The sequence below is a fragment of the Equus caballus genome, chromosome X (assembly GCF_041296265.1).
Source record: "Equus caballus isolate H_3958 breed thoroughbred chromosome X, TB-T2T, whole genome shotgun sequence".
NCBI lineage: Eukaryota > Metazoa > Chordata > Mammalia > Perissodactyla > Equidae > Equus > Equus caballus.
Window position 1 is genome coordinate 63,304,410 of NC_091715.1, and position 18,823 is coordinate 63,323,232.

The 18,823-nt window shown below is 40.2% G+C and overlaps 1 protein-coding gene across 1 annotated transcript in view; it reads left to right on the top strand.

The window, feature by feature from the left end:
- HEPH (hephaestin) overlaps window positions 1-18,823 on the top strand; it is a 114,965-nt gene that overhangs the window by 11,601 nt on the left and 84,541 nt on the right. Inside the window, exons 6-12 of the mRNA XM_023633451.2 lie at window positions 304-558; window positions 2,611-2,779; window positions 3,980-4,116; window positions 7,768-7,899; window positions 10,563-10,774; window positions 11,749-11,899; window positions 14,408-14,620. Coding sequence (XP_023489219.2) covers window positions 304-558; window positions 2,611-2,779; window positions 3,980-4,116; window positions 7,768-7,899; window positions 10,563-10,774; window positions 11,749-11,899; window positions 14,408-14,620 — 1,269 coding nt within the window. The remainder of the gene's footprint in view (window positions 1-303; window positions 559-2,610; window positions 2,780-3,979; window positions 4,117-7,767; window positions 7,900-10,562; window positions 10,775-11,748; window positions 11,900-14,407; window positions 14,621-18,823) is intronic.

The window sequence follows — 18,823 nt, forward strand, 5'->3', positions numbered from 1 at the left end:
AGCTTCCTCTGATTGCCAGGTTGGAATCTTGGCTCTGCCACTTAATAGCTTTGTAGACTTGGGAGAGAAGTAGCTTTACCTCTCTGAGCCTTAGTTTTTTTATTTTTCACATGAGACCAATTATATCTGCTTATTTCCCAGGGCTATTTGTGAGATTTAAATGAGATAATGCATTTAGTCAGCACAGTGTGCTCTTTAAAATTTTATCTAAATGTTACCTATTATTATTGTCAGGTGGTAAGGCTTCTTCTGTTGTGCTGTTCTTTCCTAATGCTGATATTTTCTTTGGATTTTCTTTTGCAGCAATCAACGGCTTTGTCTTTGGGAATGTACCAGAGCTGAGTATGTGTGCACAGAAGCGTGTGGTCTGGCACTTGTTTGGCATGGGCAATGAAGTAGATGTCCACACAGCTTTCTTCCATGGACAGGTGCTTACCATCCGAAGCCACCGCACTGATGTGGCTCACATCTTTCCAGCCACCTTTGTGACTGCTGAGATGGTGCCCCAGGAACCTGGCACCTGGTTAATTAGCTGTCAAGTGAATAGTCACTTGCAAGGTGAGATCCAACATCTCCGACCCTTGAGGTATAGGAGGGAGGTGGCAATAATAGTCATCAGGAACCTGGGCTTCTGGCCTGGAGCCATAAGATAGGTCTTTCAGGTGAGATAGCAAGATATAAAGGATTGAAACACTAGACTAGAATTCTGGGGAGCAAGGTTCTTTCCTGGCTCAGCCATTAATTTGCAGGGTGACCTTGAGCACATCTTTCTGGCTTCCATTTTCCCCATTTATGCCATAAAATGGTATAGAAATGGATAACTGAACTTTTAAGCTACAATTTTTGCTCTGAATTCTAAGGAACTAAGACCTGGAGCTGATTAAACAGAGAGTGAAGGAGAAATTAGTTGAAGAAAAGTGAAGCTTCTGCAGGAGATCATGGAGTATTGTGGGCAAATAGTGATACTCTGGTTGGGACCCAACAGCAATAGGGATAGAAGGCTTGGTTTACAGAAGGAGAATGGTTGAAGTAATGGCATGGTGAATTGAGGAGCATCATAGGAAAGGAGGAACATATGAGGCAATGAGAAGAGCACTAGATAAGTGATTAGAAGATTTGAGTTGTTGTCTCACCTCTGTGAAAAACTCCCCATATGACTTTGGAAAAGTCCCTCCCCATTTCTAGGCCTCATTTGCCACATTTATAAAATGGGAGATTTGACCTAAATAGTCTCTAAGATCCTCTTTAGCTCTCCCTTTCTAGAATTATTTGATGTATGATAAATTATGTGGGCATCAGGAAAGTGATATGTGAATTTGTGAAAGTGGATTTGAGTAGGTGAGAAGCTATAGACTGGTGGGATAATGAGTTTGCCATGGTAGCTTTGAACCAACATGGGCCAGTTACCTGTGCTCCATCATCCAGGGTCTGCTTTTAGGTCCCAAATGTGCCTGGGTAAGCATATGAATGTGGATAGAGGTTAGGGATACAGTGTGATAGTGGAACAAGCATGGGCCTTAAAGCCAGAAAAGCCTGGATTCAAACCCTGGTTTCAGCAGTTGCTTAGTTACCTTTGGTAAGTTGTATCACTTCTCTGAGCCTCTGTTTCCTCATCTGAGGATTGCAATAATGATTACTACCGCATAAAGTTGTAATGAGGTTTCAGAGAGATGATGTGATTTTGAATCTTCGAGACTAGAGGAGTGACGAGACCAAGATAGTGAATATAAGAGAAGAAAATGAGCACTAGAATTTGCAGTTAAAAGATAGGAGTTTAAGTCTCAACACCACCACTGACTAGCTTGTGCAAGTTTCTTAACTTCTATGATCCTCAGTTTTCTTCATCTGTGAAAGGGGATATTAAAAGTCTGTTTCATTGGGTGGTTATGAGTATTGAAGGAGATAACATATGTAAAGCATCTGACAAAGGACCTGGTGTATAATCCATATTAAACAAAAGTGAATATCCTTTCCTCCTTCTTCTTCATGCCTTGGATTTCTAATTTACCATCCATTACCGCTATGCCTTAATGTAACATCTTCCACAGTTGGAGACACTACTTAGATGTACATTGTCCTGACAGTCCCAAATCTGAAGCTTCATCTCCATGTATAGAAGATGTTCCATTATTTTGGAAGCTTCCAACTTTACAAATAACTTACTCCTCTTATTTAACTTGATGCTCCCACCAGCCCAGTGTGGTAGATTTCTCTATTCTCCTCATTTACAAAACAGAGATTACACCTCAGATCTAGGAAGTGAGTTGCCTAAGGTCCTACAGATAGTGATAAGGCTTGGACTTAAATTCAGGTATCCTAACTTCAAGCTCTGTGATGTCGCTGCAATGTAAGCCTTTTGCAGAGGCAAGAATGAGGACCTGGTAAATGAGTCAGTGGCATTGAGCAGGTGGAGGTACTTGAATTCCCACCTCGGCTCACTCTCTCCCAGTCATGCTCTTGAGGAGCCAGAGGAAGTGGCACATTTGGAGGCAGGTTAAAGAGCCTAGTAGAGGGTGGGAGAGGGAAACATTAGGAGAAGGAGGAAGGTGAGTTCTCTGGGCAGAAGATCTGTTGCATGGAAGGAGATCAGCCTTGATGTTCTTCCTCCAGATGGCATGCAAGCACTCTACACGGTCAAGTCATGCTCCACACACCCTCCCCTGAACCTACTCACAGGCAAAGTCCGGAAGTACTTCATTGAGGCCCATGAGATTCGATGGGACTACGGCCCAATGGGGCATGATGGGAATACTGGGAAGAATTTGAGGGAGCCAGGCAGGTAAGAGGCAGTGGGCTCCCTCTCCCTACTCCTAGGCCTAGCCCCAAACACCTATTACTACCTTTCTGAAATCTCTCACTTCACTTGGGAGTCACAATCATTGTCTGACTGGAGTTAAATTACACAACTGTAAGCCAAATTCCTGTTGCCTTCTGGAGAGCTTGCTCTTGGGGAGCTATAAAGCTTCTTGTAGGGTTATGTCATATACTCAGCAAAGGGTCTAAGCAGAGTTTGATATTGGTCCTGCTATAATCCCAGGCCACATTCACAAAAGAAGTCCCAGGTGGGACCAGATCAGTTGAAATGGCATTTCTTTGTCGCTTCTTCATTTTGCCCAATGTTTACCTCCTTGCTACTTCCTTTCTTTTCCATAGTCTGAAGGAAGCATTTAAGCAGGAGCATAAAAAGCACTCTGAGAAATGTAGGAAGAGGGGAAACAACCTGCCTTGTGGCCATTCCACACCCATCCTTTCAGAGAAATTCCTCCAAATTTTCCTGTCTCATCCATGACTCAGATGTGGGCAAGATAGAGCAGAAGGTTAGTGCCCTAATCAGTTTTTAGGCCTTAAGTTATACCAATTCACTGGGCTATTAGTGATTCTAGGTCTTTCACAGAAGATTTTCTGGGGTAATATCCTGGGACACTCATCATGTTTGTTCTTCTAGCAGGAAATAATGGAATGAATCTCTAAAAAACATAGGAAAGTAGGCACTTTGATCTCAGCATGGCTTCTAGAATCTCTGGCTAGGCTTGCTAAATTAGTAGCTTTTATTTTGGAATGAAGGATATTCTTGATTAAGGGGAGAAAGGATCACAGCTGCCTGAGGATGATTAAGGATAGATAGAAGGCTACTTAACTCTGGAGGGCAGAACTGGTCCCAGTGTTTGGAACTTACAAGAAAGAAGATTTTAGCGTACTATAAAGAAGAACTCCAATCATTTAAACTATCCAACAGTAGGAAGAATTGCTTTCTCTGAAAACGATTTCCCTGACCTTGGAAAGGCTCAACCAGAAGCTGTGTATCACTTATTAGTGGTGTCGCCAGAGGAGATAGCTTCACTAGGTGGAAGTTAAACCTGGATGATCTCTGAGGTGCTTCCTAAGCATCAAGAGCCATAACTTGATGAGATTAAGGGTGAGGTGGGAGTCTATTTGAAACATAATTAAATCATGTGACATTTGCCTCCTTATACGCCAGTGGCTCAGATAAATTTTTCCGGAAGAGCTCCAGCCGAATAGGGGGCACTTACTGGAAAGTCCGATATGAAGCTTTCCAAGATGAGACATTCCAGGAAAAGGCGCAACTGGAGGAAGATAAGCATCTTGGAATCCTGGGTGAGGAAATTTTAACTTGTGAAATTCATTGACTGGAGCTAGGGAACTGGGAGGGACTTAGGAACTGGAGCCTGGGTGTAGCTCAGAGGCACACTCTAGACCAGCATCTTCCAAATTGAGTCCCAAGAGGTGAGTGTTTTGTGAAAAAGGGTTATGGGTCTGAAGGCATTTGCAAAACACTAGGTTAAACATAGTCAAATAGTGTTCTTTGCTGCAGAGCTTCTGAGGGCATTGGATTTTCATTGGTTCATCACGAATCTCCAAATGGGAATAGAATATGTAGCAATTCTCATACTTACTTTACTACTGAACATTTTTTTGGTGAATGTCTTCTGGTAGCACTGTTATACAGATCATACTTCTAGAAGTTCTCCTCTAGGTATATTTCTGAAGGGCTATATAAAGCAGTAAGACTGTCCAGGTTCTTGGCAATATGGTACCAGAAGCAGATTAGCATGACATGCAGACATCCTTGCTATGGTGAGAAATTCAGAACAAGGCTTAGAGCCTGGCCTTGGAGAAGGTATCCAGAAGATCTAAAGCACAGTATTGAAATAGTATATCAAAGTTTGGTGTGGTTTAGTTACTTGGTGAAGCCAGGAAATAAAATAGATCAGATGGGATAAAAATTGGGAAACGAAAGTAATGTAATGGACCATATTCTGGGCATAGGTATGTGCCAGTTGCTTCTAGGAGATCTGAACATGGGCAATAAGTCTTTAATTAGCTGGATAAGGAGATATAAGAAAAAGAAACCCACCTTGGGAAAGACAGTGGGCAGTGAATATTAAGGACCTATCATTAGCTAGTGTTCAGTATAGGTCTCCAGTCTTTCTTTATTTTCTTCATTTTTTTGTATTGTGGTATAATACATATAACATAAAATTTACCATCTTAACGGTTTTTAAGTATACAGTTCAATGGTATTAAATATGTTCATAATTATGTGCAACCACCACCACCATTCACCTTCATAACTCTTTTCATCTTGTAAAACTGAAACTCTATACCCGTTAAACAATACCCATTCTCTGCTCCCTTAAGCCCCTGGCAACTACCATTCTTTCTGTCTCTATAATTTTGACTACTCTAAGTACCTCATATAAGTGGAATCATACAATATTTATCTTTGGGTGACGGGCTCTTTTCACGTAGCATAATATCCTCAAGATTCATCCATGTTGTAGCATATTGCAGAATTTCCTTTCTTTTTAAGGCTGGATAATATTCCATTGTATGTATATACTATGTTTTGCTTATCTATTCATCCGTCAGTGGACACTTGGGTTGCTTCCACATTTTAGCTATTGGGAATAAAGCTGCTATGAATATGGCTGTACAACTATCTCTTCGAGACATGCTTTCAATTATTTTGGGTATATACACAGAAGTGGAATTGCTGGATCATATGGTAATTCTACTTTAAATTTTTTGAAGAACTGCCATACTCATTTCCACAGTGGCTGTACCATTTTACATTCACACCAACAGTGGATAAGGGTTCCAATTTCTCCACATCCTTGCTGATGATTGTTTCTTTTTCATTTGATAGTCACCATCCTAATGGGTATGAGGAGGTATCTCATTGTAGTTTTGATTTGCATTTCCCTACTGACTAGTGATGTTGAACATCTTTCTATGTGCCTATTGGCCATTTGTATATCTTCTTTGGAAAAATATCTATTCAGTCCCTTGCCCATCTTTAATTGAGTTCTTTATTTCATTGTTGTTGAGTTTTAGGAGTTTTCTATATGTTCTAGATATTAATTCCTTATCAGATACAGGCATACCAGGAGATATTGTGGGTTTGGTTCCAGACCACCACAATAAAGTGAATATTGCAATAAAAAAAAGTCACATGAAATTTTTGGTTTCCTAGTGCATATAAAAGTTATGTTTACACCATATTATAGTCTGTTAAGTGTTCAATACCGTTATGTCTAAAACACAATCTATAAACCTTAATTAAAAAATACGTTATTGCTAAAAAAAAATGCTAGCCATCATCCGAGCATTCAGCAAGTTGTAATCTTTTTGCTAGTGGATGGTCTTGCCTCAATTTTGATGGCTGCTGACAGATCAGAGTGGTGGTTGGTGAAGGCTGGTGTGGGTGTAGAAATTTAAACAAATAAGACAACAATGAAGTTTACTTCATTGATTGACACTTCCTTTCCTGAATGATTTCTCTGTGACAAGCAATGGTGTTTGATAGCATTTTACCCACAAAACTTCTTTCAAAATTGGATTCAATCCTCTCAAACCCTGCCACTGCATTATCAACTAAATTGGTGTAATATTCTAAATCCTCTATTGTCGTTTCAACAACCTCCAGAGCATCTTTACCAGGAGTAGATTCTATCTCAAGAAACCACTTTCTTTGCTCATTCGTAAGAAACAACTCCTCTTCCATTAAAGTTTTATCATGAGATTGCAGCAATTCAGTCACATCTTCATGCTCCACTTCTAATTCTAGTTCTCTTGCTGTTTCCACCACATCTGCAGTTACTTCCTCCAATGAAGTCTTGAACCCCTCAAAGTCATCCAAGAAGATTGGAATCAACTTCTTCCAAACTCCTGATACTGTTGATATTTTGACCTCTTCCCATGAATCATGAATGTTATTAATGGTATCTAGAATGGTGCATCCTTTCCAGAAGGTTTTCAATTTACTTTGCCCAGATTTGTCAGAGGAATCCCTATCTATGGCAGCTATAGCCTTATAAAATATATTTCTTAAATAATGTCTTGATAGTCTAAATTACTCCTTGATCCATGGGCTACAGAAAGGACGTTGTGTTAGCAGGCAAGAAAACATTAAAGTCATTGCACATCTCCATTAGAGCTCTTGAGTGACCAGGTGCATTATAAATAAGCAGTCATATTTTAAAAGGAATCTTTTTTTTTCTGAGCAGTGATTCTTAACAGTGGGCTTAAAATATTCAGTAAACCATGTTGTAAATAGATGTCTTGTCATCCAGTCTCTGTTGTTCGATTTATAGAGCACAGGCAGAGTAGGATTTAGCATAATTCTTAAGGGATCTAATATTTTTGGAACAGTAAGTGAACATTGGCTTCAGCTTAAAGCCACTAGCTGCATTATCTTCTAACAAGGGAGTCAGTCTGTCCTTTGAAGCTTTGAAGCCAGACATTGACTTCTCCTCTCTAGCTATGAAAATCCTAGATGGCATTTTCTTTCAATATAAGGCTGTTTCATCTACATTGAAAATGTGTTGCTTAGTGTATCCAGGAAAGGATTTCTCTATCTTTCTCACTTCTCTTTTTTCCTTCCCTTTTTCTTCTTCTTTTTTTTTTCAGGAAGATTGGCCCTGAGCTAACATCTACTGCCAATCTTCCTCTTTTTGTTCCCCCCAAAGCCCCAGGACATTGTTGTAGGTCATTCTAGTTCTTCTATGTGGGATACCGCCATAGCGTGGCTTGATGAGAGGTGCGTAGGTCCATACCCAGGATCCTAACCAGCGAACTATGTGCTGCCAAAGCAGAGCACATGAACTTAACCACTCGGCCATGGGGTTTTTCTACATATAGTATCATATCAATGCAAATAGAGATAATTTGATTTCTTCCTTTCCAATTTGGATGTCCTTTCTGGGCACCCTTGTTTTTATTCTCATTGTCCTTCCCATTTTCCAGGGCCGGTAATCCGTGCTGAGGTGGGTGACACCATCCAGGTGATCTTCTATAACCGTGCCTCCCAGCCATTCAGCATACAGCCTCATGGGGTCTTTTATGAGAAAGACTACGAGGGAACTGTGTACAATGATGGTGAGCAGGCAGGGTTTCCAACTAATGTGGACTTCAGGTAGTAGCAGGAAGCTTTAGAGGACAAATGAATAGGGGAGGGAAGGATGGAGAGAGAGGCAGAATTAATTGCCATTTGTGGATGTTGTTGAATGAATGTATGATATTATAGTGAGGCAGAGCTAGGTTCAGTAAGACACAACTTATTTTTTTTTTTAAAGATTTTATTTTTTCCTTTTTCTCCCCAAAGCCCCCCGGTACATAGTTGTGTATTCTTCGTTGTGGGTTCTTCTAGTTGTGGCATGTGGGACGCTGCCTCAGCGTGGTCTGATGAGCAGTGCCATGTCCGCGCCCAGGATTCGAACTAACGAAACACTGGGCCGCCTGCAGCAGAGCGCGCGAACTTAACCACTCAGCCACGGGGCCAGCCCCAAGACACAACTTATTTTAAATATATTTAAATAAATCCTGATTATAAAAATATCATTTGTATTATAGAATTTTGAAGAACATGGAAAATTATAAAATAAATAAATATTATTCATAGATAAACTGCCATTACATTTTATAGAACTTTTAATATTTTTCTGTGCTTATAAAAATGTATCTATTTGTAGATTTGTGATCATGGTTTGTGAAACTTTGTATTGTACTATTTTCATTTACCATTATATTGTGTCCATTTTCCCATGCCATTATAATCTTGTAAACATTTTAATGACTACATAGTACTCTATCACATGGATTTGCCATAATTTATCTACTTTGTCTTCTATTTTTTAGACATGTAGGATTTTTAAAATTATTTTTGAATATTGTAAATCATGTTACAATGATTGAATATATACATTTGGTTTGGATTACTATCTCAGGAGAAAATCCTAGAAGTAAGATTATTGTATAATTATTTTCTTGTTTTCTCTGATGATATTAACACGTGCTAATCTTAAACCAAAAATATCAAAAATATTGAAAACACAAGGGCAAAGTTCCAGACAAATCTAGAATAAAACAACATTCTACAAAGCAACTATTCTAGTCTCTTCAAGAAGTCAGTGCCACAGGGAAAAAATAAATTAAACACATAACACCAAGGGCAACATGTAAACCTTGTCTGATCCTGGTTGTAGAGAAACAGTCTTAAGAGACATTTTGGAGATAATTGGAAAATTTTTTATATAGACTGGATATTAGATAATATTAAGGTATTTTCTTAGATGTGGTAATGTCTTTGTGGTAATAAAGGGGATACTTACTGATGTATTTATAAGTAAAATGTCATGGTGCTTGCATTTTACTTCCAAATGATTTAGCAAAAGCAAGCAAACAAAAACTTTGTGTGTGCATGTGTGTGTGTATAGATAAACATACACCTAAATTTAGATGAGTTAAACATAAAAAAATGTTAACAGGAAACAGCAGTGATAGGGTAATTATTGTACTATCCTTTAAAGTTTTCTGTATGTTTGAAAATTTAAAGAGTTAGGAACAATGAATGAACAACAAAAGATAAATTGAAACCATCCTAAATTATACCACCTGTGATGTTATACTACAAATATCCGTGTGTATTTTTCTTTGCACACTTTTATTATTATTTCTTCAGAATATATTCTCAAGATGTGGAATAGCTATGTCAGAGTGCACTTACATTAAAAATTTTGATACCTGCATCTAAATTGTTGTCTGGAAAAATTTGCAGTCCCATCAATTTGGAATTCCATCAACAGTAACTGAGAGGGAGGACTCATTTTCTTACAACCTCACCAGCACAGAGCAGCCATTTTAATATTTCTCAAAATATCAGCCTTGTAAGCAAATAACAGCAAAATTCACTGTTGTTTTGATTTGCACTAGGTTAAACATTCTTTTCAGTATTTATTGAGTATCTTACTCTTTTGTGGGCATGAACATTTTTAAGGCTTTTGATACATTTTGTCAACATTTTTTTCAAAAGGGCTATTCTCATTTACACTTACCCTTTTTATAGGTGAGTGAGAGGGGTAGGTGCCATCTGACCACTTCTCACAAGCACTGATTATTATAATTTGTAAAATCTTGCTAATTTGACAGGGAAAAAGTTGTCTAGCTATTTTCATTTGTACTTCTTTGATGTCTAATACTTTTGAAAATTTAAAATAAAATCTCTGTGCATTGCTTGATCATGACTTGTATCCATTTAAGAAATTACAGCCTTAATATTTTTTCATATATAAACATACATACATAACATACACACATCCACATATACATAATACATAAAGAAAGGAAAAATTGTTCAGCAACCAGAACCATTCAAAGATGAAACAGGCTATGATGGTAGAATCTCCCATCTCTGGAGATTTTTAAGCAGAGGTAGGGATATAAGAGGAGATGAATGTATGTTTTCAGGAGAGTGGTATTCCAAATAAGTTTTAAAGGCTCTTTTCATCCTTAGGTCTTATGAGTTTGGAAAACTGAAACCTGGGGAATTTTAGATTTCCCCAGTTATTGTAATAAGTAGGGGCAGAACCGGAAACTAAAGTCTAGTCTCTTGAGTCCTACCCAGGGTCCTTTTCAATAGTCAATATTCCATGTTGTTGCTGTTCCAAAATGCCTTTGTAGTTTACAATCTTTACCCCACTTTTTGGAGCTGATGATCCTCCCCCTAGCCAATGTGAATAATGAGTCCCATGTTTTCCCTACAGGCTCACCCCACCCTGGTTTGGTAGCCAAGCCCTTTGAAAAAGTAATATACCGCTGGACAGTACCCCCCAATGCTGGCCCTACTTCTCAGGATCCTGCCTGTCTCACTTGGATGTACTTCTCTGCTGCAGATCCAATAAGAGATACAAATTCTGGTCTGGTGGGCCCCCTGCTGGTGTGTAAGGCTGGTGCCTTGGGTGCAGATGGCAAACAGGTATTGTCAGGATTTCTGGCTGGAAAGTCTGGCTGGAAAGGATGAGGCTGGGTTGCTGAATAGGAGTTAAGCATGGAACTAGGTTCTAGAGGTAAGGAAATAGAAGGGAAAAAAAAGAACCAAACTATTGAATCAGAAATTAATTAGCGACCTCACGCTATCTTGCATACTATTCTTTTTCTGACAAACACACATCTTACTTAGTCTCTAATCCTTTCTATTTTATGTTCTTCCATCATCTCCTCAGTTTTTTAACCTCAGTGGCCCCTAACCCTTGCTCCTAATTCCTAAATCTGCTTTAATATTTGCTTGTCTTCTTTCATATCTAACCCACCTTTTCTAGCTGTGCAACCTTGGCCATGTTACTTAACCCCTCTTTGACTCAATTTCCTCATCTGTAGTAAAGGGTTAACAATAGAAGAAGGTATCTTGGGTTTCTGTGAGTATTAATTAAAATAATCCATATAAAGGGCTTAGCACAGTGTCTGGTACATAGTATGATCTCAGTAATTGTTAACAGTATTAATAATAGTAATAATAGTAATTAATAAAAATCATAGTATATGAATTATAATTATTTTTCCTCTCATTTTCTAATTCCCTTCCCCTAGGACTCCTCCTATGATCTCCTAGCCACCTTTCCCCACTCCTCTCCACAAGTGACCCCAAGATCTCTTCTATCACACTCTTCTCCATAATCCTCATCTAGTGCTTCTTCCTTTCATACATTCCTCCCCTCTAGTCTTGTTGCTTTATTCTAACTTCCTTTCTCTAGCTACAATTTGAGATTATTTGAGGAAAAACTGCCTAGCAACAACTGCAGCTCAAGGTAGGAGATATGGGCTTGGCTCTGTGTCTGGAAAAGGAAATGGGGAAGAATTAGAATTAGGGATTGTTGAGTCTGGAGCTGAACAGTCCCCAACTGCTGAAACCATTGTCATCCCTCCCTCTGTTCTCTCCTACTGGGCCTACAGAAAGGGGTGGATAAAGAATTCTTTCTCCTATTCACTGTGTTGGATGAGAACAAGAGCTGGTACAGCAATGCCAATCAAGCAGCTGCTATGTTGGATTCCAGACTGCTCTCAGAGGATGTCAAGGGTTTCCAAGACTCCAATCGGATGCATGGTATGGGGAGTGTTTTTGCCCTGATCTGCAACCAAAAGACTACAAGTAAAATCTAACCTAAACTTAATCTTGATCCATCCCTGCAAACACTGATCCCATTGGTTATCTATGCCCAAAAGATAAGCTTAATTGAGAGATTAAACCTAGGATAACAGATCTTATACTTAACATCTTCTTATGCTGTGTCCTGTGTTACACTGTATGGAGGATTCTGGGAAAAGGTACTGTGAAATGAAGATTGCACAGAAATAACTCACTAGAGAGTGAGCAGAGTAAGCTGAGATGATAAATTTCCAGTCTTTCTCCCTTATTACCCACTACCCTTGCTCACCAACCCCATACTCCAGTCAAACAGGGCTATTTTTCTCTATATGAACATACCTTGTACTTTTATGACTTCATGCTTTTGCAATGCTTTGCCTTCCACTTAAAATGTTCTTCCCTATATCTTTGTCCTTGTCCTGTGGAAATTCTTCCCATTCCCTAAGACCATACTCAAAAGCTACCTCCTCCATGTAACCATTTCTTATCAGCCAAGTCCAGGATGATGTTACCTTCTTCTGAACTACCATTGCATTTGTATTAGTCTATTTTAATAGCAAGTTTCATGCACTCCTCTCCTCCATATTATAGTTATGTTTATTGCTATATGGCTTTTGATTTCTGCTAGAGTATAGTCTCTTTTAAGGTGAGTATTGTTTGTTGCTTATCTCTGTATCTTCTACACTGTCTAATACACAGTAGGGCCGGCCCAATGGTGCAGCGGTTAAGTTCACACATTCTGCTTCTCAGTGGCCTGGGGTTTGCCAGTTCAGATCCTGGGTGTGGACATGGCACTGCTTGGCAAAAGCCAAGCTGTGGTAGGCGTCCCACGTATAAAGTGGAGGAAGATGGGCATGGATGTTAGCTCAGGGCCAGTCTTCCTCAGCGAAAAGAGGAAGATTGGCAGTAGTTAGCTCAGGGCTAATCTTCCTCAAAACAAAACAAAACAAAACAATACACAGTAAATGTTTATTGATCTAGTGAACTACAAAATTAATGAGTAGCTGGGTGGGTGGGAGAGTGAATGAATGGGAAGACATGGTCCCAGTTTACAAGGAGCTCCCAGCATGTTACAACGATATGTGACTAATAACACCCATGAAACAACTATAAAATGATCCAAGACAGACTATAAGTAAGTGCCAAATTGTGAGGAACAGATTTTAAGTGACATAGAGTTCAGAGGAGGAAAACCTTAATGAGGAACAATCCAATTGAAGGATTCCTGGAAGAAGGGAGAGCTTGAGCTGGGATTTGAAGGCTGAATAGGTTTTCAAGCAGACGTTACAGGCAAGGAAAGCAGAATCAGGAGGTTAGCAGTATTCCCATTAGCGTCCCAGGGGATTACCAAATACAGTTACTCATTAAAGCTGGTTCCAGTGGATGTGGGAGCATTAAAAAAGTGTCAGCTTCAAGCAGGTCTCCATGTAGTTTTAAGGGGAGTGTGGAGGATGGGAGGGGGTCAAGAAGGAGTGTGTTGTCTTTTGGCTCCATCTCTTGGTTCTCATCACCAGTCAGTTACATCAGCCAGATAAAGCAAGACAGTCCTGCAAACCAAGTTCATTCCAGTTTGAAATCATGGAATACCTGATTAGCACCAAACAACATGCCAGGTGCTTGAGCAGTCACATAGAAACATAAAAAATGATGTGCTTCCTGGTAGGCCAATCTAGTGTGGGAGATAGATTTATAAGTAAATCACTGGACTCTGTGGTAAGTGATATGGCAGAATTTTGTGGGGCAACAGTTTCATGAAAACCAGAGAGAGAGTAATAACTGTGCTTCACAGGAATGGTGACCTTTGAGCTGGAGCATGATGGATGAGTAGCAGTTTACTATAGGGAGAGACCAGAGGGAAATTTATTCCATGCAGAGGGAACAGCATGTGAAAAGTCAACAAGTGTTTTCTAAGCAACTACTGTGTTTAAGGCTTTGAGGATGCAGAGGCAAATCGAGCTCGCTGGATAATGATGTGTGTATTTGTGTAAGAGGGAGTGGGAGGACAGACTTCAGGCAGAGGTACTAGGGAGGAGGACTTTGCAGGAATTCAGGCCAGAGATGATGAGGGCCAGAACCATGGCAGTTTCAGTGAAGATGAAGAGAAGACAAATTGAAAGCTGAATATGGAACCTGGGGAAGCCCAACACTTTACGGAGGGATGGAGAATGAGAACAAGATGGACGAGGAACAATCAGAGAGGTTGTAAGAAAACCAGGAAAGTGTGGTGCAATAGAAGCCAAGGGAGGAGAGGTGAGCCCAGGAAGGCCAGCTGGGCTCTCATCTCAAAGAGACAGATCTTCATAAGTAGAACTAATGTGGCTTAGGGGAAAGGGCATAGGAGTTGAGGATGACTTGGGAATTTCAAGTTGTGGGAAACCACAGTACAGAGCTGATGCCATGCTGCTGGTTGGTGCCCAAGTAGTCTGGTCTCATCTCTCTATCCTGTCTTGTGTTTTTGTTTTCCAGCCATTAATGGATTTCTGTTCTCTAACCTGCCCAGGCTGGACATGTGCAAGGGTGACATAGTGGCCTGGCACCTGCTCAGCCTAGGCACAGAGACTGATGTGCATGGGGTCATGTTCCAGGGAAACACCGTGCAGCTTCAGGGCATGAGGAAGAGTGCAGCCATGCTCTTTCCTCACACCTTTGTCATGGCCATCATGCAGCCCGACAACCCTGGTAAGTGCCTTAGCAGCTGGCCCTGAGCTGAGAGGCTTTGTTGGGCATGGTGTTGTTGCGGGGGAGGTGTGGAGAGTGCTGGTGAAGAGAAAAATCATGTTGAAGGTACTTGGGAAGTTTTCAAAACACTTTTGTCTTCTCCCTCCTCAATATGTACTCCATGTTCTGGTTGTTTGGACTCTCTTCTCTGTTGGAGACAGAATAGAGTGAAGAACTGAGGAAGTTCTTTTCAGGAACAACAGGAGAGAAGGCGAGATGCACCCAGCATCATAGCAATTCTTATAAAGGCAGAGAGTGGACTTGGCCATGTAACTCCTTGGCCAAGTAGAGATTCTATAGATAAACTCTTTGCATTGGGAGGGAGGTCCATGAGATGTGCCTATGTGCTCCCAACTCATATTCTGGGAGGATTTCTGCAAACTTCTGATGAGAGTGGGATGAGGTGTGCTGTAACAGTTTCAGCCCAGGAACCAGAACACAGCAACTTCTAGTTTCATTAACTTTCTGTTTAATTTTGTTCTAATCATTCCCCCTCCTGTAGCTAGAGTTCTTCCTTTTTTTCTTTCTCTGTCTGTCCCTCCCCCTCCCTCCCTCCCTCACCTTCCTTTCCTATATCTCTCTCTCTTAGTCTCTGTCTCCCTCTTTCTCTTCCTCTCTCTCTCTCTCTTTCTTTCATGAAGAAATTTGACTACAGTGTTTCTTCAGAATCAGTCTACGTCTGACATTTCATAATGCAGCAGTACTTTCCTTTTGCAGTTCCTAGGATGCATTCTTTATGCAGGCAGTAGGTGGCAATAGTGAGCCAGCCCTGGTGGCCTAGGGGTTAAGATTCAGTGTTCTAACGTCAGTGGCCGAGGTTCATTTCTTGGTCAGGAAATCATACCACCCATCTGTTGGTTGTCATACTGTGGCAGCTGCGTGTTGCTGTGAGTCTGAAAGCTAAGCCTTCAGTTGTGCCACCAGTATTTCAAATATCAGCAGGGTCACCCCTGGTAGACAGGTTTCAGCAGAACTTCTAGACCAAGATAGACTAGGAAGAAGGACCTGGCCACAGACTTCTGAAAAAGTTGGTCATGAAAACTCTATGAATAGCAGCAGAGTGTTGTCTGATAGAGCACTGGAAGGTGAGAGTATGGTTCAAAAAGAGGATGGCTCAAAAAGACCAGGCAGGGTCCTGCTCTGCTGTACACAGTGTCACTAGGAATTGGAATTGACTCCACAAGGCACTAACAACATAGACAGCAATAGTGTTTGTAAGAAAAATCTGTCAGTTCCACACATTTCCTACTAAAATAATATTTTAGTTCTGTAGATTCCATTCACAGTTGGAAAAGAAATCCCTAAACAAAACACGTCTGCTTGATGATTTAATTATTTCAGCCTGGCACTGGGTTTGGCAAACACTTTGCGTAAAGCTGGTCCCCACAGACTTCTTGGGTCCTCATTTCTGCCTATGTACCAGGAATACTTTCTTGGTCAGGAGAGTTGTTTTCAAATTAGAAACAACAGTTAATGGAGCTGAAAGGAACAGCAGAAACAAGTACTTGTAGTGAAGCCTGAGTAGGGGGACCTTCTGAATAAGAAAGACCTTTCTGTCTAGCCTTGGTCCCAAAGCCAAACCCTTGGTTTAATCTCCTTCCTAATGAATTAGCCAGGTTCCCAGCTGGGTCTATATGCCTCCCCAGGGCTCACTCCTACTTTGGATGAATGAAATTATTTTTGTGTTACATTCAGGCCCAAGGAATGTGGATGTAGATGGCTTGAAAACATTCTGTTTGCTGGTATGAGGGGAGAGTGAGTGAATGTTTTATAAGATTAAAGGCTTGAAACGTTGTTCTTGGTCAAGATTCCTGAGTTTTCTCACCAGAAAAAGCCCAAACTCTTTTTACCTTTGCATTTCCGGACCTTTCAAACTCTATCCTCTTTCTGAAGAGTTCCCCAGACATAGAGTATTAGAACTAGTGGATTCCCAGTGAGATAATTTCAATTCACTTATTTTACTAACATGAGAAAGAGACAGAGACCTGGAGGGGGAAAATGATTTGCTGAGGTTAGAAATGTTGGCTCTATTTTTTCTTTTCCCTCTCCCTTCTCCATAAGCTCCTATTAATTCTCTCTCCTAGGTGATCTCTTAAATTTTAATTCTCCTTCATTCTGCCCTTGGGGGATTAAGATTGAAAGACTATTGCACGTAGCTCTCCAAAGAGAGTAAAAGTACCCAGTTAAAAAAAGCCAGGACCAGAATCTGGCTTTAGGATTCTAGAGAAAGGAGTCATGATGGGGACTGGGAAATATACATACGTAATTGAGCAGCTTTGCAGATTACTTAAACACATCACCATGCAGGGCCAGCCCAGTGGCTCAGTGGTTTTGTGTGTACGTTCAGCTTCGGCGGCCCAGAGTTCACCGGTTCGGGTCCCGGGTGTGGACACGGCACTGCTTGGCAAGCAATGCTGTGGTAGGCGTCCCATATATAAAGTAGAGGAAGATGGGCACGGATGCTAGCTCAGGGCCAGCCTTCCTCAGCAAAAAGAGGAGGATTGGCAGATGTTAGCTCAGGGCTAATCTTCCTCCAAAAAAAAAAAAAATCACCATGGTGATTCATCTTGTGTGCTGGCTGCCTACAATTATGTTTAACAAAATAGAAAAACAAATCTCCAGAAAAAAAATACAGCAAAATGTTGTCTTCAAGTTGTGAGAGTTATTGCTGATTTGTTTATTCTCTTTTCTCTTTCCTTTAAATTTTAATAAACCTATATTACATTTAATAGAAATGATATACTGTGTTCAAAGATATCATCCTGCATAATATACCTCAGCTCTTCCAATAGAACTATTGATACTAGAGCTTTAATAGCCAAGAAAAGTGACAGATAAAAAGGCTAGAGCTTGAAATGTGTCATTTCCCACCAGCTTCATGTTTGATTTCTCAGCAGCAAAGAAAAGAATATTTATTACTGCCTTGGTCCCTCGGTGTTTCTTTCCTCTCTTTGACCATTGGAGCTCTTTCTTTATTCATCAGTCCCCTCTTTCCCCTCCTTCCCACTCTCTTTTCTTTCCCCACTCCTTTTTCCTCCTTTTTCTCATTTTTCCTCTTCTTTCTTTCATTCTTTTTTCCTTCTCTCCATTTTTATATCTCTCTTCTTTCTTTTTCCTGTTCTCTCCTTCATTCTTTCCTTTTTTTCTTCCAGTTATTTTTCTCCCATCTTTCTCTTGGTATTTTATTCTTTTTCATTTCCTCCTTCCATTCTTTTTCTCTCTTCTTTCTTCCCTTCCTTCTTTTCCTTCTCTTGTCTCTCTTTTCTCCATTCTTTTTTATTTTATTTTTTCCTTTGATTTTCCCTCCTTTTTTTGGGCTTCCCTTATCTCCACTTCCTTCCCTTTTTTATTTCTATTTTTTGTCTTCCTATCTCCCTTTTTTTCTTCTTTATTTTTTCACCTTTTCCCTTCCTCCTGTTTTTTTCTTTTTCCTTTTCCTTCAACCTGTATCTTTTCTTTCCTCTCTCCTTGTCTTCCTCTCTATTTTTCCTTCTTTTTTCTCACTTCTTTTTATTTTCCCTTCCTTTTACAGTTACATTTTCCAAAAACATCAAAGACATCTGTTTTCTTCCACTTGTTTGTCCAGACACTAGGGATGTGCAGATTAATGAGGCAGCTCACAGTTAGTGTGAAAGGGAAATAGGTATGTAAACAACATTGGCAAGGCTATGATGATGCTATCTGCCAAGAGCTATGATAACACACAAGAAGTTATAACAAATTCTGCATGATTTGTGGAGTGAAGCTTTCTTAGGAAAATAGACAGTCAAATTGAGCTTTTAAGGATGAGTAAACTGTCACCAGGCAAAGAAAAGGGATGGGTGGTGAAGATGGCATTATAGGCAGTAGCAACCATATGGGCAGTGACTTGGAAGCAGACTCTGTCTGGAGAAAGTTGCATAGACTGATTTTATTCATTGGTTCTCACAAGGTAGTATGCTAAAAGGTGTTTGAAAATGTGTGGAGGTGCTTTTAGTTGTCATAATAACTAGGGATATGGAGGGGGGTGATACTGTCTTTTAGAGGGTGGGGAGCAGAGATTCTAAAACTTTCTGAAATATTTAGGGCAGTCTTAAACAATGAAGAATAATCCCACATAAAATGCTAATAGCATCCCTGTTGAGGAACACCAAGAAGTAAGATTTAAGGGGATGCAGAGCAGGA